This window comes from Brienomyrus brachyistius, unplaced genomic scaffold (assembly GCF_023856365.1).
Source record: "Brienomyrus brachyistius isolate T26 unplaced genomic scaffold, BBRACH_0.4 scaffold27, whole genome shotgun sequence".
Classification (NCBI taxonomy): Eukaryota; Metazoa; Chordata; class Actinopteri; order Osteoglossiformes; family Mormyridae; genus Brienomyrus; species Brienomyrus brachyistius.
In genome coordinates, this window is record NW_026042306.1 from 5,148,250 (window position 1) to 5,171,854 (window position 23,605).

At 44.2% G+C, this 23,605-nt stretch overlaps 1 protein-coding gene across 5 annotated transcripts in view; it reads right to left on the reverse strand.

Moving 5' to 3' along the window:
* The window catches only part of LOC125721033 (kelch-like protein 10), a 125,469-nt gene extending 111,723 nt beyond the window's left edge, over positions 1 to 13,746 (reverse strand). For 2 of the 5 annotated variants that reach the window (XR_007385662.1, XM_048996959.1), the window contains exons 1-4: positions 13,524 to 13,745; positions 12,503 to 12,992; positions 11,512 to 12,123; positions 10,844 to 10,993 (exon numbers count right to left, since the gene is read on the reverse strand). Coding sequence is in view for 2 of the 5 variants with exons in the window: in XM_048996959.1 (XP_048852916.1) it covers positions 10,844 to 10,993; positions 11,512 to 12,123; positions 12,503 to 12,992; positions 13,524 to 13,684 (1,413 nt within the window). In the remaining 3 variants the exon portion in view is untranslated. Of the gene's footprint in view, positions 1 to 9,400; positions 9,761 to 9,847; positions 10,209 to 10,843; positions 10,994 to 11,511; positions 12,124 to 12,502; positions 12,993 to 13,523 lie in introns of those variants that run through there. The other 3 variants (XR_007385661.1, XM_048996960.1, XR_007385663.1) reach the window with 3 other exon arrangements.
* Between the last annotated feature and the right edge of the window lie 9,859 nt (positions 13,747 to 23,605).

A 23,605-nucleotide genomic window follows, 5' to 3' on the forward strand; every position in this document is an offset into this window, starting at 1 on the left:
TTTGTTTGTGGCCCTGCTTTTACAATGCACGTGTAGCAAAGTGAAGTTGGGATCTGCTTGCGTCTTTTGCAGCTAACATCACACTCGATATAGCCGCAGTTTATTGTGGAATCGCCATTTTGGGTGTACACAACGCAAGAGCGCACGAGTGTTTATATAAAACAATTCCACTCTGGCTGAGTTTTCTTCTTATTATTTTTCATGCTATACTATATACAAACTTTTTACTTGTACATCTTAGGATATAGTTCATTGTGACAATATAAATGGTAGGAGAGAACTACAACAGCAACGACTGTGGGTTGGGGCTGGGTAGGGGATAACGTTTTCATAGTTGGGATTAGGGTTTTGCCCATAGACATGAATGCAGAGTCCCCATAAAGACATCTAGCACATCTTCTTCTTTGTGTTCTGGAATTGCTTCTTGTAGGTTAAGTTAGAATGGTTTTCACTGTTCTTTGGTCTGGAGAACAGGCTGATTAATCACAGTTGAGTTTTGTGGGCAATCAACCATATGAATATGTACATATATGTGTGTGTGTGTGTGTACAGTAGTGTGCAAAAAATCATAAGCAGTCAAAAGAAATTGTGTGATTGTTAGGGTCTGTAGCAGCTAATCACTGCTGTTAATAGCAGCTACTATAAACTACTGTTAATATAACTGCTAATAACATAACAATTTTCCCGTTTTTTTGTGTAATAAAGCCTATAATGTAATAATGTGATACGTTTTTGATTCAAATATGTTAGTATGATATTGGTAAGTTATTACTGTATCAGCCTTTATTACATTAAGGGGGAAAATTAGCACATTATTGGCAGTTATTACATTAACGGTAGACATCATATTATATATGTCTAATGCAGGGGCGCTGCTAAGGATTTTGGGTCCCATGAAAGGAATCTTGACAGGGCCCCCCACACAGTTTATTGGGGGCTTCTCTGGGCCCCCTCTCAGTCATGGGCCCCGAGAATCGTCATCGTTTACCCCCCCTTTACAGCGCCCCTGGTCTAATGCACGAAGCATTAACGTTAGATATGCTTGTACCACAACTTATTAGGCAAGAGAGAAGTTCTATTGCCCATTTTCATTGCAAACCAGCTTAACATTTACAGGATAATTAATTGCAAGTTCCGATGTAGGCTGCCATTCACACACACAACTGGAAATAATAAAATGCCTGGACAGAGCAGATACAGCCATTGTAGCCTTCGCTCCTGTCTGCTGCTGTATGCAAATCTCACTGAACCATTAAAGCTGGAGCAGAAGTGATGTCTCCGACTAATTGCTGGTTGTTAGAGAAGTACTCAGAATAATGAGAAATAAAGTAAGAATTGTGAGGGAAAAAAAATCAGAATTTCGACTTAATAAGTCAGAATTCTGAGATAAATGTGTGTTTTTTTTTCTACTCCAGATGGCAGAAAACTCTAAAATCAACAAAGCTCAAGAGTCATAATTCAGAATTTGTTCATTTAGATCAGAAACAGCTCTATGGGATGCTTTCGTCTAATCAGACTGTACCACATGGTTCATATGTAACACTTTTCTGGAGACCGCAACAAATGGGGGATTCTGAAACTGCCCGTTTGTTTGGAAAATTCCAGTCACCCTGAGTGAAAAAGGGTAGAACCCTCCCTCCTGTCCCACTGGCCTATGATTGCCTGATAGCAGGAAGAGACGGTCTATAGGGGAAAGTAACCTTCAGTTTAACTCACAGAAAGACAATAAATAGTAGCACTTAACAAATGAGAGAATATTAATTGACTAGGACAAACTGAGATGAGCAACAGGAAATATAACTGTAAGCTGATAAGAGAAAAAGAAGGGGAAAATGGAGGGAAATTTGCTGCTTCTGATTGGATGCAAGCATGCAGGTCAGCTGATCCACCTGAATGTTTCCAACTCAGCAATCGGTGATGAAGGGTCAGTAGATTGGCTAAGTGTTGGAACCAGAAGCAGAAGCTGGCTTTCATGCTCTGGAGGGTCCTGTGGCATGAAACCTTAAGCAGTTCTTTACGCATATGATGCTCCTTTAGGGGGTGCCATAGACATTCGGTCTGCATATATATTATGTTTTATCAGTGTTTCTTGTGGACACTCAGACAGTCCATGATTTTGCTCTCTCCCAGCACCAGCTGTCTGGCAAGGAGCAAAAACTTGGATGGACTGGGGGTTCCTGTGGATCAGGTTGAAGAACATTGTTCTGTATTGTTTTTGTTAATTGATTGATATTCAGAATTTATTTTTGGGGCTTTGGCTGCATCTTGGTTATAATGTTTAATTGAGATATGAATTAATATGGAGAACACCACACACACGGCACAAATTCTATGAAGATACTACTCATAAATTTAATGTGATAACACATGTGATAAAAATACAAATATAAGGGCATTATTTGTATGAATAAAGCATTTCACATATCTAACACATGTGTCCCCAACAACCGTAGCCAGATATTAAATCTGTTCTAGAAGAGCACACTCATTGCTTGCTGTAAAAGCATGCAGGAGGTCCCAGCTGAGCTCTGCTATAGTTGTGCTCTGTGTATTATTCATTTGTCAGATGCTCTAAGACAGAGAAATGGTTGGAGAGAACAAGGCAATTAACAAATGCATGCAAACAAGTGGCATGTTACACAATAGGAGCAAACCATTACAGCATCCGATAACAAAGGAAAGCAGTTGTCTTGCCATAATTGCATTTTGATAGCTGTTCTAGTGCCTTAACCTCTATGCTCTGACTCCACTGTAAGGTCTAAGTTCTGTTCCCTCAGTCCATTATTCAAGAGGCATTTTCCTTATTTTGGTGAATGTTTCTGATTCTTGTTAGTGTCCACTGTTTCTGTTAATTAAGTCCAGTGATGCTAGCCACACCGGTAGATGCGTAACCTGGTTACCCACCAGGCAGGCAGATGGGGGCAGGTGGGCGAGGTGCAGCGTACTGTATGATGCAGGGGGGCACTGTGCAGCAGCTGAAGTTCCTCTTGGGTGTAATCATGTCCTGCGTACGGAACCAGCTGCCTTTCTCTGCATTGTAGCATTCCACCTTTGCAGTGACTTTGAAGCCATCGGAGCCTCCCATTGCAAACAGCAAGCCGTCCACCACTGTGATGCCGAAATAGCTCCTTTGTTGTTTCATGGGAGGCGCAGCGTGCCACTGGTTAATTGCAGGGTCATAAACCTCCATACTCCGCACTGGATGAGCCCCGTTGGTACCGCCCACCTGGGAGACACCAATGGTAAGTGATCACTCGGGTGTCAAACGGATAAGTAAATATCAGCTTTCTCAAATTCAGGAACTCTTAAGGAATTATCGCCCTATAATAGCAGACTGCACAGAACCTCCCATTGTCTATATAGGACACAAGCTTATAACTAATTTGTGTTCAACATACATGTCAACATAACTGCAGTGAAAAAAGTGGATTTGGGCAACAGAAAACCTGTACAATTCAGTGAAATACTTCTTTTGTTCATATATTTTGCTTTTATTATTATTTTTATTAGTACTAAAAATAATACTTGTAGTCAGACACTGAAAAAAACAACAAACAGAGCAATTATGTCTGGAACTACAGAATATAACTATAATCAAAAATCTAAGCTTTACTAAGCGTATTCGTTTATAACCCAGATATGCAGGGAGCATATGTGTATTGAGATGGGCCTTCCCAGCAGGTCATTTCATCCACTGAATTCTTTTGTTTGATTTAAGCGCATTACAATCTGTGACACAGCAGCAGTGACAAAAAATATGAGTCTCAGATAAATCTTGAGATTTGACTCCTTTGTTTCAGAGTACAAGAAAGGAATCACTCACCGCATAGATGTTTTCCTGATATGCAGCTACTCCGAGGCCACGTCGGCGAGTGCGCATGGGAGCGATCAAGGTCCATTCGCCCGTGAGTGGATCATAGCACTCCGCAGTGGAAGTGGTCTGAGCTCCATTGTTACCCCCACAAATGTATATCTAGGAAAGATGGTTCACAAGTGATGTGTGTTATGCTGTATATGATTGGAGATGGAGATCTAGAAAGCATAAATGTACATTTAGCTAATGCATGTTTAATCCATCCATCTTCCATAAAAGTTTATTCGGTACAGGGTGGTGGTGAACCTGGAGCCTACCACAGGAAGCACATGGGCATTGGTAGGGAATTTACAGTTAGTTGTGATCATTTCCCTTGTGAACCGCAGCTTAATCAGATAATTATTAAGTTCACTAGGTTTGTTTGAATAGGGAAATCTGCAAATTGTTTAGGATTCTGACCCTCCAGGACTGGAATTGGGTAAAGCTCCTACGTTAACACCAGTTATTGTATCTCACAAGTCTTGGGCTGTGGGCAAAATTGCAAAAACACAGAGCTGGACACCACAGCACTGCCCAATGTGCCACTAATGCAGAGCAACAATGCAAGGTCATTTATGTTTTATCTAAACACTGACGTTTACTGAACTTATATTAAATTATGGATTGAAATCAACCTGGCATTGGCATCCTGTCGCTCCTCATGCATGGGCTGGATGATGGTCCATTCGTTGGCTTCTTGGTCATATCACTCGATTATGATTAGAGGCGAGAAGCGTAAATGGCCACCCGTTACATAGATGGAACCATTAATTACGGCCACGCTAACATTTCAGTGGCACCAGTGCATCGGTGCCATGTGCTACCATGTCCGTGCGACGGGGTCAAATCTGCGTAGTGTTGGTGAAATTGTGGCCATCAAACCCCCCAAAACAATACCCAAAGCCATTTAAATACACACTGCCATGGCCGGACTGGCGAGTCTCCTGCCCCTGCGTTACATCGACCCAGTGGTCGGCCCGGGTGTCATAGGCTTCAATCCAATTGGTTTTGCGGAAATTCCAGCCACCAATGGCCAATAAGATGTCAGCGGGCAGGCGTGGGCGGATCAGTGGCCTTTCTTTTTTTTTTATATATATATTCCCTCCACCACCCCCCCTCTGCGAAGGACTACTTTATTTCTATTTATTTATTTATTTTTATTTATTTCCTCAAGAGAGGGAGAGGGAGAGAGAGAGGGGGACAGAAGGACGAAAACGGAGAAGAAGGGAAATAGAGAGAGAGCGAGGGAAAAGAGAAAAAAAAAAGAAGAAAGAAAACCACAGATAATCTGCTTCAATACCTGCTGATGAGAGAAAACAACAACCAACATCTGTACGAGTCACAATGAGCATGTTAAGGAGCAACAGCCGATCAAGACAGTGTGTATCTGTGAGTACCTGTTTGTACCCCTGTGTGCACACCTGTGTATGTGAGCGCGCTGGTGTTCAAAAGGTTTCTCCATGTAAATGTCTAGTAGTGTGTGTGGGGAGCCACAGCCCCATCCCTCAGGACATGAAGCAGACACGGAGGAGGCCCGGACCCCAGACAGCCAGAGGCCCCCCAGGGCATGGGAGCCCCCGGAGGACCACCGCAGGGAGAATAGCATCCCTCACCCAGAAAAGGGCAGAGGAGAGCTCCGGAGGGAGGCCATCCGGAGCCCCAGGGGGCCGTGGCGGCGAGCCCGCAGGCTCCACCGGCGGCCAGCCCCACCAGGGCAGACCAGGCCCTGGGCCCAGAGATCCAAGGGCCACCCCACCCCCCAGCAAGGGCCCGACAGAGCCAGGAGGGCCAGATCCCGCCAGGCAACCGCTGAGGGTGAGCCAGCACCCACCCGAGCACCCAGTCCTGGGCATCGAGAACCACCAACGCACCAGCGGCCAGGGGCCCCATCCACCAGCGGGGAGTGTGGCGGGGGGGAATAGAGCCCGAGATGTTATTTCAGGTGGAGTCTAGAACCCAACCTGACACATGCGTATAGACAAACAGGCACACACATATACAAGCATACGTTCCCACCCTCATGCACACATAAACAAATATTTACACATTCACCCAACATAGAGACACACAGAAATGAACGCTGTACACACACTCTCACTCCCCGTATATACTCTCTGTGGACCCCATTTTTTTCCTCTGGCGAGGAAACCGGAAGACCACCCTGGACCCCGCAGCAGCCGAGAAGCGCACCAGCCCAGACCCCGACCAGACGGCCAGATCAGTGACCTTTCAAAGTCAGATCGTGGACTTTTATCGTCGAGATCATGTATGATCTTCAATACATCACTGATAATTGGCCTGCACGCCGCATTGGCCTTCACTAGATCGTTGGCTTTGACGATCTTCATAAAGTACTCCGGATCCATACGAGCCATACGAATCTACACAGGAAACAAAAATGAGAGAATTCCCATGGGTTCCTTAGTGCTTTCTGTGAATCTCTGGAGATGAGCAATTCCTAACATTAAGGGTACAACAGTAAGTGCAAATTTTAATTTCTTTAGCTGAAGCCATTTACATAGAAAGTCTCAGATGTGTCAGCTAACACTTATTTCATGTAAGACATTTGAGTGTTTTGTTTTCCATTATTTGTTACACTCTCCTCCCAGGTGTAATACCTGGAAGCCTTGGTTGTAGACTAATGGGACATGGAAATGGGGGTTCAGTCTCTAGCTACAGTAATAAGGACTTCACTCAATGAGCATTCTATTGTTATATACACAAGTCAATGAGAACATAGTATAACTATACTCACCTTGGGCAACAGAGCTGAAATGTGGGCCTCTCGGGTGGCAGGCTCGTGTTCGATCCACTGGAGGATGGCGTCAAACACCACATCCTCTTCTCTGACATTAAGCTCATCCTGCTCGATGATGTCAGAAAGTTGTTCCAGGGTGAGTTCTGGGAACTCGTTTGAGGTGATGGCAACCTCCTTGAAGTTTTTCAGGATGAAGTCGAATACAGACTGGCGCAGCTCATTGAGGCAGTAGACATCTCCGATCTTCAGAAGCCCAACACAGTTGTCGAGGCAGAGCTGCTCATGCAGAAAGTCACTGCAGCGCTGTATGATGCCCAGGATACTCAGCCGATCAGCAGCTGCCAGGAGGTTCTCCACATTCTCAGCCGTGACGAGCACAGAGTACGTGTAGGTGTATTCCATGATCTGCTGCATCGTATCTGGGGAAATGCCTGGGAACTGGTACTCCCGCTTTCCCGAATCCTTCCAGTCACCGGTGAACAGAGCCCTGAAAACAATCCAGATGTGAGTCAGAATCAGCTTTTTGGCTGATCACACAAGGAATTTGTCTCCAGTTTGTTGTCACTCTCAGTGAACTTAAACAGGAGACATACAAAAAATAAAAAACAGGACCACAACGGGACTCATTTAATAATTTTGGGTTTCCTAACTCTTCTGATCCAGGGACCCCCAAATGAATATCGACCAGAGCTAAGGACCCCCTGCCACAGATAATCACATAGGTACTTAAGAAGTAGGGTCAGGAAGGGCTTTAATCTTATCTTTCCAGCAGAGGCTCCCTAAAAATATTTTTCACTTAGACTAGAGAGCAGGTCCCCCGGAATATTATTTTTGCCACTGATTGACGTGGTCCACTTTTTGTAATATTTTTACACAGCTATTATATGCCAAAAGTTAAGGTGGTACCTTTAATAACTGTAGCTCAGAAATATTTTTGCTAACCCCGTAGTATACTAATATAACACAATAATTGTCATGACCTGTGCGTCCAGCCCTTGTATGTGCTCAGGATGAACCTGCTCTCATCTGTGAAAAGCTCAGGGTGCCAGTGGCAGACCTGCAAATTGTGGTATTCTATGGCAAATGCCAATTGAGCTCTATGGTGCTGGGCAGTGAGCACAGGGCCCACTGGAGGATGTTGGGCCCTCAAGCCACCCTCATGAAGTCTGTCTCTGACCAAACAATCAGAAACATTCACACCAGTGGCCTGATGGAGGTAATTTTCTAGGGCTTCAGCAGTGTTCATCCTGTTCCTCCTTGCACAAAGGAGCCAATACCGGTTCTGCTGATGGGTTAAGGACCTTCTACGGCCCTGTCCAGCTCTCCTTAAGTATCTTCCTGTCTCCTGGAATGTCCTCCATGCCCTTGAGACTGTGCTGGGAGACACAGCAAATCTTCTGGCAATGGCACATATTGATGCGCCATCCTGGAGGAGTTGGACTACCTGTGCAACCTCTGTAGGGTCCAGGTATCGCCTCATGCTACTAGTAGTGACACTGACCGCCGCCAAATGCAAAACTAGTGAAAAAACCGTCAGAAAAGATGAGGAGGGGAAAATGCCAGTGGCCTCCACCTGTTAAACCATTCCTGTTTTGGGGGTCGTCCCATTGTTGCCCCTCTAGTTCACCTGTTCATAATTTCATTAACACCAAAGCAGCTGAAACTGATTAACCACCCCCTCCGCTACTTAACTGACCAGATCAATATCTCAGATGTTTAATAGACTTGATGCTATACTCTAATTAAAAAGTGTTCCTTAAATTTTTTTGAACAATGTATAATTGTAGCATCTCTTCCCTTGTCTTAAACTCCACACACCTAGAGTTGTAACCTAACATCCTATTGGCCTTTTTTTATTGCTTCCCCACACTGACATGGAAGCATCAACATACACACCGAGATCTTTCTAATAACCAGCTACCTTTATTTCAGTGGAACCCATAATATATCTGTACTTTTATATTTCTGCTCCCTGTATGGATTACCTTACATTTATCTATGTTAAATTCCATCTGCCAGGTATCCACCCAGTCACTAATTAAATCCAGATCCCGTTGTAGCCTCTCCGCTGCTAGATCAGTACCTGCTACACCACCCACCCTGGTGTCGTCTGCAAATGTAACCAGTTTACTGTATGTATTGGTGTCAATATCATTAATGTAAATTAGGAACAGTAGTGGTCCTAAAATTTAACCCTACGGTACCCCACTATGAACCTGCGCAGGCCCACTGTCATGCCCGGCTCGTACGATCGTCGTGTGTGCCACGCCCCCTGATTATCCACATGTGCTTTCCCAATCATGCCCAGCTGTATCTTGTTGTTTCACCATGTCTTTTGTCTATATCAGTCCACATCTTGCCCTGTCCGATGTCCGTCATTGATGTTAGTGCTGTTATGTCCTTTTCTGCCCATAGCCGTCTTTCCCCTAATAAAACACCAGTTTTCCCCGTATTCTACCTCCCTGCTTCGTCCTTCCCTGCCTCCTTCCTGCCAGCCTGCCCGTCCGCACCCGCAAACTCTGACACCCACAATATAATAATATCATGTACAGTACATACTGTAATCAGTCCAGAGGTAACATCACTTCTCCAAATTCAAGTTGCCGGCTATGTTTACTGTAGGTCCCAGGGGAAGGGGTTGCACTAAACCAGTATTTCAATGGATTACGAAAAACCTTAGTGCTTAATTAGTAATCACCGATGGTTGCAGCGGAATTTCTGAAGAGAACCGTCAAACGAGAACAACGTTTATCCAAAATGGGAAATTTATGACGCTTTCACAAACTAGATAATATGAAAAAGAAAACTTTATTTTAAGTATGCAATGTCAGGAGAAGATTCAGCTCCCATCTCCAGCAGAGCTTCTCCCATGTCCTGGAGGACGCAGGGGACTGACTAGTACGAATGGGCCTTGTTCCATGCCTCCATTGTGGAGGCAGCTGACTGGAGCTGTGGCCTGTTGTGGCAGCAATCCCCGAACCCGCTGGTGGACAGCGTTGATGAAATGTTGGAATGCGGCTTCGGCGGTCGTCGAGGTAAAAACTCAGGTGTGGGAGGAGTTTAGCGAGGCCATGGAAAATTACTTCCGGACAGCTTCGTCTTCAAAGACCTCGATCCCACCAACACACCTTCCAATGAGGAAGCAGAGTCTGGGGAAAAAAAGAGGTGTCTATATAAACTCAATGTATGTTATAGGGAAAGAATTCGGGGTGGGGGGTGTAAATGAGGTTACATACTGGGCATGCTGTTGTGGGCAGATGGGTTTCTCTCCTCCTTGGCGGCCATTAGGGACTAACGAGGTGAAGCATATTCTATGATGCGGGGGTGCGCAGGCACTACGCAGCAGCTGAAATGGTTTCTGGCTCTGCTCATGTCCTGCGCACGATACCAGCTGCCTGTCCCCGCATCATAGCACTCCACCTTGTTAGTTACCCCAAACCCATCGTGGCCGCCCATCACAAATAGGAGGTCGTCCACCACTGCGATGCCAAACTCACTGCGCGGTGTGGACATGGGGGCCACAGCATGCCAGCGGTTTGTGGTAGGGTCATAGACCTCCATGGTCTGCAGGTGATCAGGCCTGTTGATACCGCCCACCTGAGAGATGCCAAAGATTCATTATCACTTGCTTGCCAAAAGGATGGGCAAACATCAACTTTCCCAAAGTCATGAACTCTTAAGCAATTTTCACCCTATGAAAGCAGGCGCCTTAGAACCTCCCATTGTCTATAGATGACACAAGCTTATATACAGAAGTCAACCTATATGCAATGAAAACATGGATTTGGGCAACAGAAAACTTGTATCATTCGGTGAAAACTGTGAGCCTTCAAAAAAGACTCCTTATGCTAATATATTTTGCTTTTTTATTGTTATTACTTAAAACGAACACTTGAAGCTAATCAGACACTGAAAAAAACAACAATCTGACTAATTATATCTGGAACTAGGGAAAATAATTAATAAAAAATCTAAACTTTACAACCCGAGCTAGTAGCAGAGACCCCCCAGCAGATCCATTTATAACCCAGAAATGAATGCAGGGAGGCTAAAGAGGGTAGCATATATGTTTTTTATGTGTATAAAGATAAGCCTTTGCAGCAGGTATTTCTGGCATTTAACTGTTTTGTTTGGTTTAAATGTATCACAATGAAAGACACAGCAGCAAAGACAAAAAAACCATGAGTCTTACAGGTAAAATGTGAGATTTGACACAGAAAGGAATCACTCACCGCATAGATCTTGCCTTTATACGCCGTGACTCCAAGGCTGTGACGGGGAGTGCTCATTGGAGTGATCAAGCTCCATTCGTTAGAGAGTGGGTCAAAGCACTCCACTGTAGAAAGGCTCTCTGTTCCACTGTGGCCCCCACAGATGTATATCTATGAAAACCAGTTAAACTGTGAAGACCGTTATACTGTATATGACTGGGGTTTGGAGGTTACAGATAAAGTTCATTGTGACTCAAAAATAAAAGTATGTGCTATGCATAGTGTATGACAGGGTTCCCCAGTTCCGTTCCTGGAGGAACACAGTTTGCAAATTTCCCTTCTCAAACACACCATAATCAGCTAATTTTCAGGTTTAGTATGGCTGTTTGAAAAGGGAAATCTGCAAAGAGTTTTGGATTCTGCTCCCCCAGGAACAGAATAAAGGAAACCTGACATGGGAACACCATTTCATCTATCTCACAAGTCTTGGATATGACACCACAGCACTACCCAATGTGCCACTAATGGAGACCAATAATGCATTTATCCAAATACTTAAATGTATTGAACATAGTAATTGTGGATTAAAATCAGCAATCTGAAGAGAATGAGAATTCATGACTGTGTAAAATACTCAATTTCAAGGGGAAAATGAGGGTAAACAGTCAGACGCCCTCCCATTACCCTACCTTGCCATTCAGGGTGGTGGCGCTGGCATCGTTTCTCCTCTCATTCATGTGCTCGATCTGGGTCCATTCATTGGTTATTGGGTTGTAGCACTCTACGATGTTGAGGGGCCTGAAACCAATATGGCCACCCATGGCGTAGATGAGCCCATCGAGCACGACCACACTAACATTACATCGATTCCAGTGCATGGGGGCCATCTGCTGCCATGCTCGTGTGATCGGGTCGTATCTGCGCACGGTATTGATGAAATTTTGCCCATCAAACCCCCCAATGCAGTACACAAACCCATCATGGTACACTGTGCCATGACCAGCTAGGTTGCTCTGCTCCTCCTGCGTGATATCCACCCAGCGGTCGGCCCGTGTGTCATATGCATCAATGCAGTTTGTCGTGCGCATGTTCCATCCACCAACAGCCAGCAAAATATCAGAGGGCAAGCGCGGGCGGATCAGTGGGTTCTCAAAATCAGAGAGTGGACTTTCATCATGAAGATCATAGATGACCTTCAGTACATCAGTGATAATTGGCCTGCACGCCACATTGGCCTTCACTAGATCGTTGGCTTTGACGATTTTCATGAAGTATTCCGGATCCATACGAGCCATCCGAATCTACACAGGAAACAATGAGAGAATGAGAGAATTCCCATGAGTTCCTTAGTGCTTTCTGTGAATCTCTGGAGATGAGCAATTCCTAACATTAAGGATACAGCAGTAAGTGCAAATTTTAATTTCTTTAGCTGAAGCCATTTACTTTGAAAGTCTCAGATGTGTCAGCTAACACTTGTTTAATGTAAGACATCTGAGTGTTTTGTTTTCCATTATTTGTTACACTCTCCTCCCAGGTGTAATACCTGGAAGCCTTGGTTGTAGACTTATGGGACATGGAAATGGAGGTTCAGTCTCTAGCTACAGTAATAAGGACTTCACTCAATGAGCATTCTATTGTTATATACACAAGTCAATGAGAACATAGTATAACTATACTCACCTTGGCCAATAGGACTGAAATGTGGGCCTCTCGGGTGGCAGGCTTGTGCTCGATCCACCGGAGGATGGCCTCAAACACCACATCCTCTTCTCTGACATTAAGCTCATCCTGCTCGATGATGTCAGAAAGTTGTTCAAGACTTAGTTCTGGGAACTCGTTTGAGCTGATGGCAACCTCCTTGAAGTTTTTCAAGATAAAGTTGAATGCAGAATGGTGCAGCTCGTTTACGCAGTAGACATCGGCGATTTTAAGAAGGCCAATGCAGTTGTTGAGGCAGAGCTGCTCATGCAGGAAATCACAGCAGCGCTGCACGATGCCCAAGACACTGAGATAATCAGCAGCTGCCAGGAGGTTCTCCACATTGTCAGCTGTGATGACCACAGAGTACGTGTAGGCATACTCTATGACCTGCCTCAGTGTTTCTGGGGAAATGCCTGGGAGTTGGTACTCCCGCTTTCCTGAATCATTCCAGTCACTGGCGAACAGAGCCCTGAAACACAATCCAGAAGTGACTCATCTAATAAATATCGGTTTTGCAGGCAAAGTTAAATAAGGGGTTTTCTAAATCTTCTGAACCAGGGACCCCCAAATGGAAATTAAGCAGAGATAAGGACCCCCTGCTACAGATGATCTCATAGGCATCTAAGAACTAGGGACCGGTGGCTTTAATTCTTATTTTTCCAACAGTAGCTCCCCCTTTAATATATTTTACTTGGGCTGGTGGGCAAGTCCCCCGGAATACTTTGTTTTGCCTGTTTGACATGGTCCCCTTTTTATATATTTATACCATTATTATTATTATTATTATTATTATTATATAGTAAAAGTTAAGGTGGTACACTTATCAGAAATATTTCTGATCAGCTCTGACCTACATTAATATAATTTAATATAATGTATATTAATATAAACTTTCTGTCATCCTAGAGCCTTATTGCCAAGGAGAAGTCATTGCTAACGAGAGATAAAAACTGACTCCTTGCTGTTTTCGCATCTTCATATATGGGTCACAGCTACTTACTGGAAGTAGGAGCTACAGCCACACAGAATTACTGTATGGGCGTTGAATTGAACACCGTCGGTGATGAGGACCACGTCACAAAGCTGTCCTGCCAGCCGAAGCTTGTTAAACACTTCGAACGCCGGGGACATCAGTACTCGCTCCATGTCGTGTGCCATCATAATTCAAGAATGTGGATATCTCGTCTCTCTCTCTTTTTTATATCACTCGAAATGACGTATACATACGTTCTAAGACGCAAAAACCGCACTTTGCATCACAGTTTCCTAAGATACCGTAATGTTTATTTTTAAATCTATATTTGAGACTCGAAATGGATTGGGGGGGGGGGGTATATTCTACGCACAATCAGCTGTACAAGAAGAACAAGTGAAATGTTTTTAACATCACTTTTGGAAAATGTATACCGTGCTTATCATAGAATTTAAGTTTTGTATTATGTAAGAATAGTCAAAGCACGAATTCCCGAAATTAAATAAATAAATAAATAAATAAATAAATAAATGTTTTCATATTTTTTCTCCTCCGCTACGTTTCTAAAAATGAAAAACAAAAAAGGTCCTTTACATGTCTGTCAGGAACGAGGTTTAAGTTCGCATCTTATTCCCTAGTTTCCACTTTAGACATAAGTCATTGAGCAACAAATGTCCACAGGACATTATTTTATGGGCTAAATCTGGTCGGCCCGTTGTGGCAATTATTTGGAACAAGAATAGTCCTTGAAAATTGGGCTGGGCGGTCCGTCTGTTTTGGTCAACATTTAGCACAAGGCGGACGTATTTATCGGACCGCATATATCCCCAATACGGTCATGAAAACAAATTGCAGCAAGTGTGGAATTATCACAATGATTATTGTGCTGTGTACACTTCACCCAAATCCTGAACGCTATTGAATATAATCGATTATGTATTATAGAGCAGTTATGTTAATCAAGGTACAGTGTGCAATATCACTCCATGAGCTATTGACCATTTTCCTGTTTTATGATCTTTTCTTGAGAAATCGTTTTTTATTTTATTTTTTGTAATTCCTCACTTCTGCCGACTAACTCCTCCACGTTTAATATATTTTCGTGCAGGTTTTTAAGTTTGTTTTCCTGCAGCTTCACGGCACCCATCGTTCTTGCGCACCCACACAGATGGACGAGTTAAGCTAGAAGTGGATGGGAGTAGCGGCAGGACAGATATTCCGAGGGCGCCCATTGAACGATGTAAGTAATTATTATTTATCGTTAGAATTCTCACTTAACACAGAATGTTGTCTTTGGCTGAAGTTTAAACAGTCGAGCTGAATTGTGGGAAGATAAGCTGAAGCTGTTCGCGTCCGCAGCTAATGCTCGCGCCATGACTAGCTAGCACATAGTGAAATGGTGAATGGATTTGGCGACATTTTCCGTTTGAATAGAGTACAGAGACGTAGGTGTTGTTTTGTTTGTGGCCCTGCTTTTACAATGCACGTGTAGCAAAGTGAAGTTGGGATCTGCTTGCGTTTTTTGCAGCTAACATCACACTCGATATAGCCGCAGTTTATTGTGGAATCGCCATTTTGGGTGTACACAACGCAAGAGCGCACGAGTGTTTATATAAAACAATTCCACTCTGGCTGAGTTTTCTTCTTATTATTATTTTTCATGCTATACTATATACAAACTTTTTACTTGTACATCTTAGGATATAGTTCATTGTGACAATATAAATGGTAGGAGAGAACTACAACAGCAACGACTGTGGGTTGGGGCTGGGTACGGGATAACGTTTTCATAGTTGGGATTAGGGTTTTGCCCATAGACATGAATGCAGAGTCCCCATAAAGACATCTAGCACATCTTCTTCTTTGTGTTCTGGAATTGCTTCTTGTAGGTTAAGTTAGAATGGTTTTCACTGTTCTTTGGTCTGGAGAACAGGCTGATTAATCACAGTTGAGTTTTGTGGGCAATCAACCATATGAATATGTACATATATGTGTGTGTGTGTGTGTACAGTAGTGTGCAAAAAATCATAAGCAGTCAAAAGAAATTGTGTGATTGTTAGGGTCTGTAGCAGCTAATCACTGCTGTTAATAGCAGCTACTATAAACTACTGTTAATATAACTGCTAATAACATAACAATTTTCCCATTTTTTTGTGTAATAAAGCCTATAATGTAATAATGTGATACGTTTTTGATTCAAATATGTTAGTATGATATTGGTAAGTTATTACTGTATCAGCCTTTATTATATTAAGGGGGAAAATTAGCACATTATTGGCAGTTATTACATTAACGGTAGACATCATATTATATATGTCTAATGCAGGGGCGCTGCTAAGGATTTTGGGTCCCATGAAAGGAATCTTGACAGGGCCCCCCACACAGTTTATTGGGGGCTTCTCTGGGCCCCCTCTCAGTCATGGGCCCCGAGAATCGTCATCGTTTACCCCCCCTTTACAGCGCCCCTGGTCTAATGCACGAGGCATTAACGTTAGATATGCTTGTACTACAACTTATTAGGCAAGAGAGAAGTTCTATTGCCCATTTTCATTGCAAACCAGCTTAACATTTACAGGATAATTAATTGCAAGTTCCGATGTAGGCTGCCATTCACACACACAACTGGAAATAATAAAATGCCTGGACAGAGCAGATACAGCCATTGTAGCCTTCGCTCCTGTCTGCTGCTGTATGCAAATCTCACTGAACCATTAAAGCTGGAGCAGAAGTGATGTCTCCGACTAATTGCTGGTTGTTAGAGAAGTACTCAGAATAATGAGAAATAAAGTAAGAATTGTGAGGGAAAAAAAAACAGAATTTCGACTTAATAAGTCAGAATTCTGAGATAAATGTGTGTTTTTTTTTCTACTCCAGATGGCAGAAAACTCTAAAATCAACAAAGCTCAAGAGTCATAATTCAGAATTTGTTCATTTAGATCAGAAACAGCTCTATGGGATGCTTTCGTCTAATCAGACTGTACCACATGGTTCATATGTAACACTTTTCTGGAGACCGCAACAAATGGGGGATTCTGAAACTGCCCGTTTGTTTGGAAAATTCCAGTCACCCTGAGTGAAAAAGGGTAGAACCCTCCCTCCTGTCCCACTGGCCTATGATTGCCTGATAGCAGGAAGAGACGGTCTATAGGGGAAAGTAACCTTCAGTTTAACTCACAGAAAGACAATAAATAGTAGCACTTAACAAATGAGAGAATATTAATTGACTAGGACAAACTGAGATGAGCAACAGGAAATATAACTGTAAGCTGATAAGAGAAAAAGAAGGGGAAAATGGAGGGAAATTTGCTGCTTCTGATTGGATGCAAGCATGCAGGTCAGCTGATCCGCCTGAATGTTTCCAACTCAGCAATCGGTGATGAAGGGTCAGTAGATTGGCTAAGTGCTGGAACCAGAAGCAGAAGCTGGCTTTCATGCTCTGGAGGGTCCTGTGGCATGAAACCTTAAGCAGTTCTTTACGCATATGATGCTCCTTTAGGGGGTGCCATAGACATTCGGTCTGCATATATATTATGTTTTATCAGTGTTTCTTGTGGACCCTCAGCAGTCCATGTTTTTGCTCTCTCCCAGCACCAGCTGTCTGGCAAGGAGCAAAAACGTGGATGGACTGGGGGTTCCTGTGGATCAGGTTGAAGAACATTGTTCTGTATTGTTTTTGTTAATTGATTGATATTCAGAATTTATTTTTGGGGCTTTGGCTGCATCTTGGTTATAATGTTTAATTGAGATATGAATTAATATGGAGAACACCACACACACGGCACAAATTCTATAAAGATACTACTCATAAATTTAATGTGATAACACATGTGATAAAAATACAAATATAAGGGCTTTATTTGTATGAATAAAGCATTTCACATATCTAACACATGTGTCCCCAACAACCGTAGCCAGATATTAAATCTGTTCTAGAAGAGCACACTCATTGCTTGCTGTAAAAGCATGCAGGAGGTCCCAGCTGAGCTCTGCTATAGTTGTGCTCTGTGTATTATTCATTTGGCAGATGCTCTAAGACAGAGAAATGGTTGGAGAGAACAAGGCAATTAACAAATGCATGCAAACAAGTGGCATGTTACACAACAGGAGCAAACCATTACAGCATCCGATAACAAAGGAAAGCAGTTGTCTTGCCATAATTGCATTTTGATAGCTGTTCTAGTGCCTTAACCTCTATGCTCTGACTCCACTGTAAGGTCTAAGTTCTGTTCCCTCAGTCCATTATTCAAGAGGCATTTTCCTTATTTTGGTGAATGTTTCTGATTCTTGTTAGTGTCCACTGTTTCTGTTGATTAAGTCCAGTGATGCTAGCCACACCGGTAGATGCGTAACCTGGTTACCCACCAGGCAGGCAGATGGGGGCAGGTGGGCGAGGTGCAGCGTACTGTATGATGCAGGGGGGCACTGTGCAGCAGCTGAAGTTCCTCTTGGGTGTAATCATGTCCTGCGTACGGAACCAGCTGCCTTTCTCTGCATTGTAGCATTCCACCTTTGCAGTGACTTTGAAGCCATCGGAGCCTCCCATTGCAAACAGCAAGCCGTCCACCACTGCGATGCCGAAATAGCTCCTTTGTTGTTTCATGGGAGGCCCAGCGTGCCACTGGTTAATTGCAGGGTCATAAACCTCCATACTCCGCACTGGATGAGCCCCGTTGGTACCACCCACCTGCGAGACACCAATGGTAAGTGATCACTCGGATACCAAACGGATAAGTAAATATCAGCTTTCTCGAAGTCCGGAAATCTTAAGGAATTATCGCCCTATAATAGCAGGCTGCACAGAACCTCCCATTGTCTATATAGGACACAAGCTTATAACTAATTTGTGTTCAACATACATGTCAACATAACTGCAGTGAAAAAAGTGGATTTGGGCAACAGAAAACCTGTACAATTCAGTGAAATACTTCTTATGTTCATATGTTTTGCTTTTATTATTATTTTTATTAGTACTAAAAATAATACTTGTATTCAGACACTGAAAAAAACAACAAACAGAGCAATTGTGTCTGGAACTACAGAATATAACTATAATCAAAAATCTAAGCTTTACTAAGTTTTACTAAGCGTATTCGTTTAAAACCCAGATATGCAGGGAGCATATGTGTATTGAGATGGGCCTTCCCAGCAGGTCATTTCATCCACTGAATTCTTTTGTTTGATTTAAGCGCATTACAATCTGTGACACAGCAGCAGTGACAAAAAATGAGTCTCAGATAAATCTTGAGATTTGACTCCTTTGTTTCAGAGTACAAGAAAGGAATCACTCACCGCATAGATGTTTCCCTGATATGCAGCTACTCCGAGGCCACGTCAGCGAGTGCGCATGGGAGTGATCAAGGTCCATTCGCCCGTGAGTGGATCATAGCACTCCGCAGTGGAAGTGGTCTGAGCTCCATTGTTACCCCCACAAATGTATATCTAGGAAAGATGGTTCACAAGTGATGTGTGTTATGCTGTATATGATTGGAGATGGAGATCTAGAAAGCGTAGATGTACATTTAGCTAATGCATGTTTAATCCATCCATCTTCCATAAAAGTTTATTCGGTACAGGGTGGTGGTGAACCTGGAACCTACCACAGGAAGCACATGGGCAAAGGTAGGGAATTTACAGTTAGTTGTGATCATTTCCCTTGTGAACCGCAGCTTAATCAGATAATTATTAAGTTCACTAGGTTTGTTTGAATAGGGAAATCTGCAAATTGTTTAGGATTCTGACCCTCCAGGACTGGAATTGGGTAAAGCTCCTACGTTAACACCAGTTATTGTATCTCACAAGTCTTGGGCTGTGGGCAAAATTGCAAAAACACAGAGCTGGACACCACAGCACTGCCCAATGTGCCACTAATGCAGAGCAACAATGCAAGGTCATTTATGTTTTATCTAAACACTGACGTTTACTGAACTTATATTAAATTATGGATTGAAATCAACCATTTGAAGACAAAGCGAGCTACTGAGTATGTAACATAATCAATTTCAAGGGGAAAATGAGGGTAACCACAGTCAGACGCCCTCCTATTAACCTACCTTTCCATTCAGGGTGGTGGCACTGGCATCCTGTCGCTCCTCATGCATGGGCTGGATGATGGTCCATTCGTTGGCTTCTTGGTCATATCACTCGATTATGATTAGAGGCGAGAAGCGTAAATGGCCACCCGTTACATAGATGGAACCATTAATTACGGCCACGCTAACATTTCAGTGGCACCAGTGCATCGGTGCCATGTGCTACCATGTCCGTGCGACGGGGTCAAATCTGCGTAGTGTTGGTGAAATTGTGGCCATCAAACCCTCCAAAACAATACCCAAAGCCATTTAAGTACACACTGCCATGGCCGGACTGGCGAGTCTCCTGCCCCTGCGTTACATCGACCCAGTGGTCGGCCCGGGTGTCATAGGCTTCAATCCAATTGGTTTTGCGGAAATTCCAGCCACCAATGGCCAATAAGATGTCAGCGGGCAGGCGTGGGCGGATCAGTGGCCTTTCTTTTTTTATATATATATTCCCTCCACCACCCCCCCTCTGCGGAGGACTACTTTATTTCTATTTATTTATTTATTTATTTTTATTTATTTCCTCAAGAGAGGGAGAGGGAGAGAGAGGGGGACAGAAGGACGAAAACGGAGAAGAAGGGAAATAGAGAGAGAGCGAGGGAAAAGAGAAAAAAAAAGAAGAAAGAAAACCACAGATAATCTGCTTCAATACCTGCTGATGAGAGAAAACAACAACCAACATCTGTACGAGTCACAATGAGCATGTTAAGGAGCAACAGCCAAACAAGACAGTGTGTGTCTGTGAGTACCTGTTTGTACCCCTGTGTGCACACCTGTGTATGTGAGCGCGCTGGTGTTCAAAAGGTTTCTCCATGTAAATGTCTAGTAGTGTGTGTGGGGAGCCACAGCCCCATCCCTCAGGACATGAAGCAGACACGGAGGAGGCCCGGACCCCAGACAGCCAGAGGCCCCCCAGGGCATGGGAGCCCCCGGAGGACCACCGCAGGGAGAATAGCAGCCCCTCACCCAGAAAAGGGCAGAGGAGAGCTCCGGAGGGAGGCCATCCGGCAGCCACAGTGCAGGAGCCCCAGGGGGCCGTGGCGGCGAGCCCGCAGGCTCCACCGGCGGCCAGCCCCACCAGGGCAGACCAGGCCCTGGGCCCAGAGATCCAAGGGCCCCCCCAGCAAGGGCCCGACAGAGCCAGGAGGGCCAGATCCCGCCAGGCAACCGCCGAGGGCGAGCCAGCACCCACCCGAGCACCCAGCCCTGGACATCGAGAACCACCAACGCACCAGTGGCCAGGGGCCCCATCCACCAGCAGGGAGTGTGGCGGGGGGGGGAATAGAGCCCGAGATGTTATTTCAGGTGGAGTCTAGAACCCAACCTGACACATGCATATAGACAAACAGGCACACACATATACAAGCATACGTTCCCACCCTCATGCACACATAAACAAATATTTACACATTCACCCAACATAGAGACACACAGAAATGAACGCTGTACACACACTCTCACTCCCCGTATATACTCTCTGTGGACCCCATTTTTTTCCTCTGGCGAGGAAACCGGAAGACCACCCTGGACCCCGCAGCAGCCGAGAAGCGCACCAGCCCAGACCCCGACCAGACGGCCAGATCAGTGACCTTTCAAAGTCAGATCGTGGACTTTTATCGTCGAGATCATGTATGATCTTCAACACATCAGTGATAATTGGCCTGCACGCCGCATTGGCCTTCACTAGATCGTTGGCTTTGACGATCTTCATAAAGTACTCCGGATCCATACGAGCCATGCGAATCTACACAGGAAACAAAAATGAGAGAATTCCCATGAGTTCCTTAGTGCTTTCTGTGAATCTCTGGAGATGAGCAATTCCTAACATTAAAGGTACATTAGCTGAAGCCATTTACATAGAAAGTCTCAGATGTGTCAGCTAACACTTATTTCATGTAAGACATTTCGGTGTTTTGTTTTCCATTATTTGTTACACTCTCCTCCCAGGTGTAATACCTGGAAGCCTTGGTTGTAGACTTATGGGACATGGAAATGGGGGTTCAGTCTCTAGCTACAGTAATAAGGACTTCACTCAATGAGCATTCTATTGTTATATACACAAGTCAATGAGAACATAGTATAACTATACTCACCTTGGGCAACAGAGCTGAAATGTGGGCCTCTCGGGTGGCAGGCTCGTGCTCGATCCACCGGATGATGCCGTCAAACACCGCATCCTCTTGTCTGACATTCAGCTCATCCTGCTCTATGATGTCAGAAAGTTGTTCCAGGGTGAGTTCTGGGAACTCGTTTGAGGTGATGGCAACCTCCTGGAAGTTTTTCAGGATGAAGTCGAATGCAGACTGGCGCAGCTCATTGAGGCAGTAGACTCAGCCGATCAGCAGCTGCCAGGAGGTTCTCCACATTCTCAGCCGTGACGAGCACAGAGTACGTGTAGGTGTATTCCATGATCTGCTGCATCGTATCTGCGGAAATGCCTGGGAACTGGTACTCCCGCTTTCCCGAATCCTTCCAGTCACCGGTGAACAGAGCCCTGAAAACAATCCAGATGTGAGTCAGAATCAGCTTTTTGGCTGATCACACAAGGAATTTGTCTCCAGTTTGTTGTCACTCTCAGTGAACTTAAACAGGAGACATACAAAAAATAAAAAACAGGACCACAACGGGACTCATTTAATAATTTTGGGTTTCCTAACTCTTCTGATCCAGGGACCCCCAAATGAATATCGACCAGAGCTAAGGACCCCCTGCCACAGATGATCACATAGGTACTTAAGAAGTAGGGTCAGGAAGGGCTTTAATCTTATCTTTCCAGCAGTGGCTCCCTAAAAATATTTTTCACTTAGACTAGAGGGCAGGTCCCCCGGAATATTATTTTTGCCACTGATTGATGTGGTCCACTTTTTGTAATATTTTTACACAGCTATTATATGCCAAAAGTTAAGGTGGTACCTTTAATAACTGTAGCTCAGAAATATTTTTGCTAACCCCGTAGTATACTAATATAACACAATAATTGTCATGACCTGTGCGTCCAGCCCTTGTATGTGCTCAGGATGAACCTGCTCTCATCTGTGAAAAGCTCAGGGTGCCAGTGGCAGACCTGCAAATTCTGGTATTCTATGGCAAATGCCAATCGAGCTCTATGGTGCTGGGCAGTGAGCACAGGGCCCACTAGAGGACGTTGGGCCCTCAAGCCACCCTCATGAAGTCTGTCTCTGACCAAACAATCAGAAACATTCACACCAGTGGCCTGATGGAGGTCATTTTCTAGGGCTTCAGCAGTGTTCATCCTGTTCCTCCTTGCACAAAGGAGCCAATACCGGTTCTGCTGAAGGGTTTAGCACCTTCTACGGCCCTGTCCAGCTCTCCTTAAGTATCTTCCTGTCTCCTGGAATGTCCTCCATGCCCTTGAGACTGTGCTGGGAGACACAGCAAATCTTCTGGCAATGGCACATATTGATGCGCCATCCTGGAGGAGTTGGACTACCTGTGCAACCTCTGTAGGGTCCAGGTATCGCCTCATGCTATTAGTAGTGACACTGACCGTCACCAAATGCAAAACTAGTGAAAAAACCGTCAGAAACGATGAGGAGGGGAAAATGCCAGTGGCCTCCACCTGTTAAACCATTCCTGTTTTGGGGGTCGTCCCATTGTTGCCCCTCTAGTTCACCTGTTCATAATTTCATTAACACCAAAGCAGCTGAAACTGATTAACCACCCCCTCCGCTACTTAACTGACCAGATCAATATCTCAGATGTTTAATAGACTTGATGCTATACTCTAATTAAAAAGTGTTCCTTAATTTTTTTTGAACAATGTATAATTGTAGCATCTCTTCCCTTGTCTTAAACTCCACACACCTAGAGTTGTAACCTAACATCCTATTGGCCTTTTTTATTGCTTCCCCACACTGACATGGAAGCATCAACATACACACCGAGATCTTTCTAATAACCAGCTACCTTTATTTCAGTGGAACCCATAATATATCTGTACTTTTATATTTCTGCTCCCTGTATGGATTACCTTACATTTATCTATGTTAAATTCCATCTGCCAGGTATCCA